We start from the raw sequence: 12,266 nt of genomic DNA on the forward strand, positions 1-12,266 counted from the left end.
AGTTGTCTCCTTGTTCGTTGAGTATTTTTCTCTTCTTGGTGACAGCTGAAGAGGCTCCACAACTGTTGGTTGGCCTTCCATTTTTAGATTATTAAAAACATATCGCTGTGCAGCACTTAGTCTTAGGTTGTAAACAAGGCATTGGGGCAGTAGGTATTGTGACTCTTCTTAAATCTTAATACCAGCTAGTTGATAAAGTGCTGTTCAGCAGTAGGACGGATGCCTAGTGATGGACAGTAGGAATCGTTCTGTTGCAACTGTAACCTAGTTTTATTAAAATGAACAGAAAGCAAACTCACGCCGTCATTTCCTTTCCTTTGTTTAATTGATCATATTTACAAACAGTCTGAAGTGCAGTAAATCTAAAATATAATCCATATCTACTGTACATTGCATTTTGGTTTGCAAATCGTTTACAGAAGTATGAAACTACTGCTGTAAAATAACATTTCTTAAAAATGAACAAAAAGACCACAGTTATGAAACATACTGAAGAAAATGGAAAGAAACAACAACCATGGGCCTTTGTGCTTTGTGCACGTTGTGGTATTTGATCAAGTCACAATTCTTCAAGTTTTTAGACTTCCTGTCCAGCCACCATCCAGGTCTTATACATATCAGAAGCCTTGGGGAGGGTAAAAAAACAACTAAACCTATGCTTTGGAGTGCAAAACCGCGTTCGGCGGAGTACTGACGCCCACCATATACATTTATACAGATATGCACATTCCTCCCTCTGTATCTCTGCATTCTCCTCGTGCGTTTTCTTTTGTACATCCGTCAGTTGTTTGTACTCCTCTGACTTAAAAAGAGAAATCAAAGAGAAACTTCTCTCCTCACAACTCTGCTCATACTGAAAAACAAATGCCTCGTAGATTAACATCAGCACACTACAGAGTTCAGATACATTTTCTATAATTCAAAATCTCCACAAACCTAATTGGGGTTTCCAACTTACTCAGGGTTTCAAATACAGGGGAGTGTGTGTGAAGCCTTTTCCACGAGTCCTTCCAATGTAAAAACACAGCCTTACACCCGACATGTCCCCTTACCAGGAGGCGTGCTCGCTGTGAAACGTCGTAAACAGTTCAATCTGTTCTGGTGCCAGTGAGAGGGCAGTGTTTCATTTCAGTGATCAAGACATTTTTAAATGAAAATGATTGTTTCCTACTCAAACTATCAGTGCATTCTCAAAAATGATTTGGCAAGCGTATGTAGATCGACAGCCAACTTTGATTATTGATCCGTAAGGACTTTCATGAAAATAACAATTTAGATGGGGAAAAAAGAAGATGATAGCTGTTAAAACATTAAACAAAACTTTGATTATCCCAGTTACTGCATGTCTGTCACCATCACAGTACTAAAACAATCCCATCGAGTCCTCCTACCGACAAATCTCCTTCACACGATCGCGAGACGCGCGTGGGACTACGCATCTTGTATACTTTACAGCGATTAAATGTAAAAAGACTTGCATTGGAGGGAGGCGTTTTACAAATTCGAGTACAATGCTGTGGCCCCAGTGAATGGAGAAAGAGGCCCCTTTGAGCCCTATCAGGTTTATTATGACGATATACAGACACAGGCGGGCGAAAGATGCCCACACACTGATCTGCACGCACAGGCACACTCTGCTTGATGTGTGTATATGCACACACGGAAAGAAAACTGCATGTATGCATGCTTGCACTCACTAAGCGTGTGCATACAAGTACACACACACACACACACACACACACCGGCAAACTATTCTGGTGAGGGTCTCTCACCGCACGTTCCTCTGCGAAGTCCGATATGTTCTCCGAATGCGATGTGCGGAGGTAACGGAGTAATGGGTTTACAGAGTCTTTACCTCAAAAAAAGGCCTCCTCTGGCCTCAATTAGTTCCCACAACCAGCAGGTCCAGTGCAGTCCAGCCAAGAGGAGTGGTCTTATCAACTTAAGGCAGGTTAGGTGGTAGCTATGTGGCAGGGTTGGAGAGTTCCGTTCATTCGTTCGTTTATTTTTCCATCCAATTACGCACTCTTATTTAATCATCGTCCCTCTCAATAGGGCTTGGCCCACTCGGCGTTGGGAGGGCTCCTGGGGCTGCAGTTTCCAATTGAGGACGAGGAGTTGGACGCAGCGGAGTGTCCTTCCCAGAACATGGCGTCGCTGGGTTTGGGGGGGCTGGGGAAGGACCGCGAGCTGTCGTCCAGGGAAGCTTGGTTCAGGGGAGGCGGGGGCAGGACGGAGCAGGCGTCGCCGCCGACCAGGGCCTCCCCTGAACAGCTCTGGGAGGGCCAGGGCCCATTGTACCAGCAGTCCTCCCTCAGACTGTCCGGCAGCAGGGGGCCCGACGGCCCGCCGGCGGGGGGGCAGGGGCGGCCGGAGCACGAGGGGAGTGGGGGGGCGCTAGGGGGGCGAGGCGCTGACGCCCGGGGAAGTGCGGGGTTGTTTTTCTTTTCCACGTCGTCGAGACACTGGACTGGGACTGTCGAGGCAGCTGGGGACGGAGAGAGAGAGGGGGGGGGGATAGAAGGGGGGAGGATAGAAGGGGAGAGGATAGAAGGGGAGAGGCGAAGTAAAGGATAGAGGGAGGATGAGAGCAAAAGACAAAAAGAGTCGTATAAATTGTTGCAAAAATGATATGTGAGAGCCTGCCAATTTTTGCATTGTATTTCCAAGAAATATATATATGTTGACAATTGGTCATGATAATATCATTAATACTTATTTCAGTGTCCTCATAAGGGGACATGGGGACACTACTTGACATAGTTCCTAACAGAGGGATCAGGTTGAGTATTTAAAACCTGTACATTGCCAAAAGTTGACACTGGGTGCTCAATCAGATTCCTGGTGTTTCTTTAACTTATATTTGAATCAGTCAATGTGGGATCAAAGAATATATTTGTGTTCAGTTTTATACAATATTTGATTTAGACAAAGTTATTGTATGGCTGAGAGGATAGCATGAAAAAGAAAAAAAAGCTTGTCACTACCTTAATATTTGGAATACAGTTCAATTTGAGTGCACTTCAACTGCAACTGTAGACACATTAATAGAGCACAAAAGATTATGGGCGTGATATACTGAAGGGAAAAATCAAAGCATTGTATTCTTTATGTCAAAAGAGTTGGTAATTGGCATTAAGTGCTTACTTCAGTAGACATATTAGCATTATTAAAAGCCATCTGTCAGAAATGATTATCATTTACGTCTCAGCTTTCAGTTCATTTCTACTATTCAGTAGAAGTAGACAGGAAAAAAACAAAAACACACACACTCGAGGGGGATATTCATAAGACTTCAGATGAGATTCATTTTACTCCATTTGTCTATGTAGAAGGGGATGAGAAGTGTTTTTTTTTTTCTTTCTTTCTTTTAAAGACATCATTTCTGTAAAATCCAGCTGGCAGCATAAATGAAACCATCTCGTCTTTCCTCCAGTAGCTGGAAAGTCTCCTTTTGTATTTGGCACCATGATCGCACCTCCGTACTGTCTTTACTTATTTACATGTGGATTAAACAGAGGCTCCTTAAGCAAGCCTTGTGATCCCTCACTAGATAACGGGCCTCAGCGTGTAACGAAAAGAGAAGTGAGGTAAAATCAGGCTACATATTGTATAATAAAACCTCTGCACCATGTAAACATCCACAATAATAATAATAATTAGCTTTTGTTCACTAGAACTAATCAAACAAACAAACCTCGATGCATAAACTAAGCCACACTTTTAATTCCGTACAAAGCATATCGATGCACAAATCAGATGTCCTAATATCACACGCATTGTTGCATTGCTATCAAATCATCATTTTGAGCGAATAATAAACTTGAAATAAGAGTATCTCCCCCCCTCCCCCCCCTTCGCCTCTCTTCATCCACACATCCTCTATCCATCCATCCCTCCCCGCTACTCCTCCATGAGAGGGTCTCCTGAGTCTAGGATTTGAATAAAACTGATTCCAAAGGAGTAACATTAGAAGAATACAGATGCACAATATGACTGAACAAATACATAGCTCACCCCCCCCCCCCGGCTCATATCTCCCTTTATTTGCCACTCCTGCTTTCCTTATTTCTCCATCTGTCTCATCTAAGTTACAGGATTACCCTGTTATTCACTGGAATAAATAGGCCAAGATTTATTTTCCGGCTGTATTTCGTTCTAATTTTCACCTCCTAGTCTCCTCTTCTGACACTCCGAGGGAATCGACAACAGAGGTAATCTCTCCTGGAGTAGAATACATCGTCGCAGAGGGAGGGAGAGAGGCGGAACAGACTATTTCACGATGTCCTTGATCAAAGTGTTTGGAGTACTTTGATAATATCCACAGTCTTATCACACTCTTATACAAATTGTGACAAGGAGCAGCGGGAGAAATCGTCTCGGCGAGTAGTGCTTCTCCTCAGAAAAGCCTTCCCTGAACAAAAGAGAGGCAGTCGAAAACCCCTTTCTTTCCTTTCATGTTAGCCACATTAGTTCTTGTGTGGAGAAGCAAGGTTTGAATTCCAGCCGCTATACTTGAAGTGAACTATATCGGACAATCGGGTTACAAGACACATTTGCAAATGTCACACTTGTCAGTATACTTATTTCGCTCCTTCAGGTTGGCTATGAAAAACTCAGTGCGGTTATACGGAGTCTCTAAGTATAGTTATTAACTTCATATTTGTATCTGTTCACTCTCTGCTTATCAGTCAGTTTCCAGTCTCGTCCAGAACTACCTTTATGTCCCCTTCAAACTGAAAGCTTCTTCAAAAGTATTTCGGACTATGCGATGCTTATTTATGTTCCATTTTTGTGAGTTGTACAGACATCTTCTCTGGAGAGCTCATCAGGTTGGAATTGGACGTACAACAGGTCAAATGCAGGCATGGAAAAAGTACACATGACACTTGTATGTGCAAGACTTTTTGTTCAGAATGTTATACTAAAACTGAGAAATTGCTATGAGTGTGTGTTGGGGCTACAGGCTGCTCCCTATGCTGTACATACTGGAGCTGGGGAGGTGTGACAGAACAGAAGGGGAGCACAGAAAACGAGGTCATCGCATATACTGACACAAGCACAGAAATTAAGATGTAAAAAAAAAAATTCCATTCAAATAAAACAGCAACGAATGGCACAACCCTGAGTGTGCCCACATGCTTGTGTGTGTGTGTGTGTGTGCCTCACCTTGTCTTGTCTCACTGATGAGTGGCTTGATTTTTCTAATCAGGCCCGTTTGGTGCTTCAGCTCTGAGTGGAGACGAGTGACCTCATAACACAAGGCCTCGTACGTCTGCTGCATGCTCCTCTCCCTGCAGGAGGACAGAATGTTTATTTGACACATCTTGTTTTAAGGATTTCTAGTTTTCTAGAGAGCCTGTGTGGTTATACATCTCCTGTGGTGAAGATTATAAGCAGTGTGACATACAGCATCTCATGGTTTCACTGGAGAACCATTCAAATATCAATGATGTTATTGTACTTACTCAAATAGGGAGACCTTTTGTGTGATTATCCTTTTTATTAAACTCAAGGAATGATTCATTTTGCATGTTTGTTGACATTCCAAGATGTAAAACTGGCCCATAACTTTAATTTGGTCAAGGGTGTCTAATCATAGAAGACTAATCTATTTAGTAAATTCCTTGTTTCTTTGTGATAACTGTAATTCTGCTTTATACTGCGTTTCTCTGCCGACACATTTAACACAGTCACCGACTGCCCTGATTTAAAGGCACAGATGCGTTTCACAGGTGTTGAGTGTCGTCATTTACCATAATGAAGGCCCACTTAGGCTATACGTCATTGCCTTGCAAAGGAAAAGCTATTCTTGACACTTACAGGATGATTGAGTTCAATGCTAAACCACCCAGTAGCATCGGCTGCAATGCAAACCAAAACAAGTGGAGGTATTTGAGGCAACACCTACAAACTGTCCAATCCACACCTTATGTAAAGTTGCAAAATCTCATCAACACTTAGCGTTAACTTCACACACCTGCCTGGAACAGCAAACCCCCCCCCCCCCCAAAAAAAAAAAACATACCGTGAGGAAAAACTAAATGTTTTTGTGCTATATGAAAACTGCTGACACGTGAAACAATTACGATGCACCACAAATAGAATTGTCTTCATAAAATGAGAGGAGATGCTAATTTACAGGAGATTATCTTCACCGCAAAAGTCAGAGAATGGTAATTCCGTATGTTACAGACCTCGATTACATCAAAACACTGGAGGGCGAATTTGAAGTATTTGTCATGGACACAAGTGTGCGGGGTTTAGCTGGCGTGATCACGACGTTCAGGTACTTCTGCGGTTCTCTGCACAACATAGGCTGTTTTGCCGAGTTAAAATGTATAAAGCTGCACCCTCCTCTAGTGGCCAAAGGGTGACATTACAACACCAGCCGATACCATGTATCACAATACACACATATCTTACCAGTGTTGACTATCACGCCATTCGTCCCAAACTTGCTTCTTGTGTCACTTCATGTTACAAATGTTTACAGACTCATTGTGGCGTTTGAGCCAGAATACATGGCTAAATTATGCTTGTACTTATTTGCTAGAAAGCAAGGTTAGGTGTGACGTAAAACCCATCATCTCAAGTCATATGTGTTGCATTTAAAGTTGAAAACATAGATTGTAAATGCCATCCATGTGTTGCATTTAGGTGCACATGAAAAAGCATTGCAGCAAGCTGTCAGAAACCAAACAACTAATCAAACATGAACATTTTGAGAAGGATAATGTGTGTTCTGGAGCTTCCAGCACTAAAAAGCTTGATTGTTGACTTTGAGGTCTTTAAACTGGTTTGCTGCCTGAGAAGCAAATGTATTTAAAGTAAGAAAAACAATACTACACAACGTATTCTACTGATGGTTGCCTATGATGACGACAACCAACTTAAAGGATGATCATTTTATTTAGCACTGACACAGTGCTTGCTCCCTTTGTCGTTTTCGTCACTGAAATGAGAGCCGGCCACTGAATTAGAAGCCACTCCTAAATGATGAGCATAAAACACGTTACCTTGCATTAAGATTTGCATCACCGGTCTGGTCCAAGTCTGGTCCGTTAAGGCCACGGGGTTCCTCCTAAATCAGAGTAAAGTTATGCAAAATAGAGAGTAGAGGTGGTGTCTGAAGTTGTACTTAGTATTTTTGTGGCGTTTATTGGACCATTCATTACGCAGCACTCCTCCGCTCCCATTCAACCCATACTCCCCCTTTCTGTTCTCTCCTTTGTCCTTCAGCAGTTATTATATAAATATATCTCCCAGTGTCACCCTGCCTCGCTCTGCCCTAACACCTCTCCTCCGCGCTTTTCCTCTGTTCTAGTAACGCCACATCTCTCCCAAGAGCAGCGCTGCTCTCTCCAGCACCCCCCCCCCCCCCCCTCCTCCTCCTATCCTCTCCTTTCTGCTCCGTCTTCCCACCTTCACTTACCCCACTTCTCTCCAGCAGTCTGCTGTTTTCCAGTGTCACCCTCTCCAGCTCCTCCTGCAGTTTGTGGATTTGTAGGTCAGTGCTGATACTGTCCACTTGCCAGTAGTCCTGAGAGCTGTTCAGGCTCTTCATCACTGGACACACACAATAACAAAAAAAAAAAGGACGATTGAACTCGGAAATGTTAAGTGTTGATGTTTTTCCGTTCAGTATATTTGACACATCATTATGATTAAGATAGTGACTTTTTGCTGTATATTTATTACAATGAATCAGTCACTTGGTGAGAAAAGGTAACACAGCTAAATACAGGGCAACACACTTTAGTATGTTCACCCCTGGTTCTACGTGTCATACTTCAGATTTTACACAGTAGCGTAGTATCGGCTTTGCCTCACAGACCAACAAATGAATGTATAATATCATCTCACTTGAGTAAATAGATACTACGAGGAAGTGTGAGTCTCTGCTCGGCCTCTATACAGAGAAGAGGGCAACCCTGTGTGCTCTACCTGTACCTTGGCTGGTCTCCATCTCCGTCCTCAGCTGAAGCAGCTCCAACTCTTTGGCCTGGAGCTGCTCCGTCAGCAACCTCTCACTCTCACTCTTCTCCTTTTTCTGACAGGGAAAGAGAGGAGACAGTGAGGAAGAGGGGAGGGGGGGGGGGGGGGGGGGGGGAGAAGAAGGGAGAGTCAGCATTCATATCAATGAACCAAACTCTCTCTCTCTCTCTCTCCATCTATCTATCTGCCCTGGACGAGATCTGTGCACATGTGCTGTATTCCTGTCTTCTCCTTAACAAAATACTACTTGATATTTGTGTCAGGCTCTAGTCAGTTTGAGGTAAAATACAAATCCATCAGTAAACGCACCAGTTTGTTAAGCTCCAACTGCAGGTCCTCCTTCTCTATATAGATACCTCGGTAAGCGCTGAAGGCCTTGTTCACGTACTGAGGACCCTCTGATGGAGGAGCCTCTGGCCTGAAGAGCTACAGTGGAGAGAGATAAGATACAAAGAGGAGAGAGAGATCGATTTCATTCAATTCACATATCTGTGGTAGAAGGCTACTTTCCTTCCACCACATCCTATCTTGATGGGCCGAATGCTGCACCAGATAAGACTGATAACTTTTAGAGAGACACTTTTAGAGAGGCAACTCTGTCCACATGTTGTGCAGCAATTTCACTTTAGCCTACCATCTGTATTAGGACTCTTCCTGTTTAAATAGCTCTCTCTGTATTGTACTCGATCCTTTTTTCTTTTTTCCCCCCCAATTTCAGGAGCCTCCAACACATTGTGTGGCAATACCATACTTTCCCTGTTTTTAGACAGAGCAGATGTATTTCTCATTGTTTTACAGCTTTGACTATAGGCCAACAATATTAATGATGCTGGCGTGCACACTCTTCCAGAGGCAAATATTTTGCGGTTGAATCTGCTGACTTCTTCTAAACTTTCTCTGAGCATTTTGTGTTTGTCCTGGAAAATAAAAAAAAAAATTTTTTAAACCTTGCTCTCTGGCTTTTAAGCCACCTGGATGAGCAGTATACGCCTTTTACTTCATTCTCCTCACGCTATTATCTACTTGCCGTTCTCACACCATCACCTCTCCATTTACATCTGTACCTTATCCTCCAGCTGCTTAACCCTCTTCCTCAGCAGTGTATTCTCTCGCTCTGTGTCTCTCAGCCTCTTCTTGATGTCCTCATAGGCCGTGACCAGGGCAAAGTGGGACGCGACGGATTCATCGCCAGCACACACCGACATAGGACTCTCGCCGGCAGCGGTGTAGGCCGTCTCATGTTTAAGGATGCAAATGTCATCATCCACTGCCAGGGGCTCCATGCCTGCACAGGCCTACTCTGTAGCAGATAGAAGACCTGCGGATGACATGAAGGTATAGTGTCATTTTCACAGTGATGATGAATCGGTTTGTTATTAAGCAAAGGAAACTGTGACTAATAGGCAGAGTTCAACTTAAAATTGATAGGGTTTACAAATTGAAAACCTTATATTTAAAGTTGTCATAATCTTAAAGGACCTAGTTAATGCAGTTGTATTACTGGCTCTTCAAATGTTTGTTTGACACATGTGTTGTGTTTCATCATTACTTCCTCCTCACTACACTGATTCAGAAAAGGCCTCAACCAGCTTCAGGCCTCATATGGATGAAATCAGTGTCGTCATCATCACAGCATCAGGTCCACCTTACAATAACATATCTTTCTTGTGCAAAGGTGATTCCACCCTCTGTGTGCGGTCCATACAGCTGTTGTATAGCAAAATTGTCAGCTTAGCAATTTGAGATATCTGTGACATTTGCGTACATACAAAAACGACTTTCGAAAGTTTGAAATACAAATGGTAAACTTTGATTGGACACAGTTACAGAGGAGAAAAGAGAGACTCACAGTGACCTGTTGTTACAAACCACTGACACAGATCAAGTGACTCTCAGCAACAATGAAAGAAGTCCAGCCAAAATACCTGAAACATACCGTCTCCTAAAACCAAGGAGAAGCCCACCCCCTCCTTGATCCTTTGTGTTTGGAGTAAGTTAGCTCGGCAGGAGAGACAGTGCAGCTAACGCTGGTCGATGATGTCAGCATGCAATGATGCAGCAAACACTGGGGAGCCAAGTTTTTAACAGTGAAGGCCGAGTGTTTTCCAAAAGTAAGTTTCACGAAGATGACCGGACATGCTCCAAGATCCACGCCATGGCTACGAACCAAGACGAACACAAATGCAGAACCACTGACTGTTAAGAGGACGACTTCAGACAATGGTATGAAATCGAAAGTCAACGTGCAACCAAAACACGAACAGGAACGTCATTGCGATAGCCTTCCCTCGATAAAATATAAGAGCTAACGGCTAACAGGGAGATGCCAGCAGCGAAGATACCTTATTTCGTTCAAGGAGGCATTGAAAAGCAGCCGTAATTAGGATGTAAACAATCAATGACTCGTTTGTATACGATGCTAACACACCGTTAGCTTCCGTTAGCTCTGTTGACAACCGACAAAACACATTGACAGCCAGTTCTAAAATAGGTTTCAGTGTGAATAACATAACGCAGACGATCACATGGAGATGAATACAATAAGTATCAATAGATTACAAGGATTGATCTGTTGATGATAACAGTTAGCTAACGTTAGCTCTTGGCTAACGTCTTCTGGCGAGGTGAAGCAAAAGCAGTCGATTATTTTTCACTCTCGATTCCCACTAACCGTATTAGATGCTCTCCTCAATTACGTGACGGCGGACCACACAGGATGATCATTTATTCTTGGAAAAATAAGACCTGTTTCTCGGAGGAAAACAAAGAGACGAAGCTGGACTCTCGCACCGTGTCAGAACTGACAGGTGAGGAAACAAAAACTTCCGGGAGTCACTTGACTGCTAAAGTCCTTTCAAAATAAACGCACGATGTAAATAGAAGTGAGTAATACTACCACTCGTGGCGCACTGGTTTGAGCACGGTGAGGAGGAAGATGTATTAACGCAGTTTGGTTGAACAACATGTGAAAGAGGAGGAAGTTCTGCTGGATTTTAAAAACTGTTCAGAAAGATTCAGTGATTTGACTGAAAGAAACACTGTTCAGAGTGAAGCTCGTGTTGAAAACACTGTTAAAAAAAAAAAAAAAAAAAAAAAAAAGAATTAAAGAGATGTAAAGAACTGTCTTGAACAAGTTATGTACAGTTCATTAACGTTACAGCAAAAGTTGCCCCTTAACGTGCTAGCTGAAGTTAATTGTGCAGTTGACTGATGACGTTACAATGTTAGCTAACGTTAACAGACTGTCAGTATTTGCTCACTTGCTAAGCTAAGCTAAGCTAAGGTAAGGTAAGGTCACTTCAGCTGACACTGCTCAAATATAACTTGTTTATTTCTCATTGGCAGATAAATTATAGAAATTAATCGTATTTTCTGTCGCAGTTATTGAGCTGGTTAGTTAGGTATAGCAATGTAACGATAGCTAGCTAGCTAACGTTACCTGTTAATCGCCAAAGCATTGTGAGTTGTTAGCTAGTCACTTTATATTTGTAATTTAATACAAATATATAACCATAACCAGCCCTTCACTGTGATGACTTCTGGTCAATGGTAGAGGCCGAGTCATTAGCCAAGCAGCCCATCTTGACTGCTAACATTAACATGTCTGATTACTGAGAAATAAGAGATGATGAAATAGTTTGGGAATTGTAAACCTGTGCAACCCTTTATTTTTTTAATCATGAATTCCAACAGGAAGAATGCCATATAGATATTAAATGACCAAACATAGCTATACTAGTTGATCAACCTGTAATATTAACTATTTTAACATTGATATTCATGTGGATCTTTGGGAATCTGTGTTGAGGAAGTGAGAAAGAAACATGAGTGTGGCATTTACCAGCAGACAGTGATTGTGTTGGGCAGAACATTAAAGTGTATGTACAGTATATGTGTTTGTAAAAAAATCTCACTCTTAGCCAACATGTCTAATTAATTTAAGGGTTTTAATGGTGTCATTCAAACAATCATAAGTCTAAGAGCAAGCAACAAACAATACTAAAGTTCACACGCTCTCATAAAGTACAACTTGTTTTCATGATATCTAATGTTGGTCTTACTCTACTGTGTTTTTTGGGAGTGTGTCACCTATAATCACTGTTTTTAAAATGTAAATTTTTTCTGCATTCATCGTTTTGCCAAATAATTCCTAAATGTGCTATATTAATTACTTTAAAGGGCTTAGGAGTCAAACGTGTGAAATACAAACCCTGTGCTTTGGTTGTGGAGGAAGCTGCAAAGATCGGTGACATGACATGTGAAGAGGA

General features: G+C 42.3%; 1 protein-coding gene across 2 annotated transcripts; it reads right to left on the reverse strand.

The window, feature by feature from the left end:
- Positions 1–306: 306 nt before the first annotated feature.
- Positions 307–10,832, reverse strand: azi2 (5-azacytidine induced 2). 2 transcript variants are annotated; one of them, XM_076081482.1, is made up of 8 exons: positions 10,670–10,832; positions 9,063–9,316; positions 8,308–8,424; positions 7,948–8,053; positions 7,436–7,569; positions 7,020–7,084; positions 5,170–5,294; positions 307–2,488 (listed from the first exon to the last, which is right to left on the reverse strand). In XM_076081482.1, the coding sequence occupies exons 2-8, from the start codon at positions 9,279–9,281 to the stop codon at positions 2,049–2,051; spliced, it is 1,206 nt and encodes a 401-aa protein (XP_075937597.1). In that variant the 5' UTR covers positions 9,282–9,316; positions 10,670–10,832; the 3' UTR covers positions 307–2,048. The 2 variants fall into 2 exon arrangements, with proteins under 2 accessions (XP_075937597.1, XP_075937598.1); XM_076081483.1 differs by having other exon boundaries at positions 7,954–8,053; positions 10,670–10,830.
- Between the last annotated feature and the right edge of the window lie 1,434 nt (positions 10,833–12,266).

Source organism: Anarhichas minor, unplaced genomic scaffold (genome assembly GCF_050575085.1).
Source record: "Anarhichas minor isolate MPS153535 unplaced genomic scaffold, ASM5057508v1 ptg000080l, whole genome shotgun sequence".
NCBI lineage: Eukaryota > Metazoa > Chordata > Actinopteri > Perciformes > Anarhichadidae > Anarhichas > Anarhichas minor.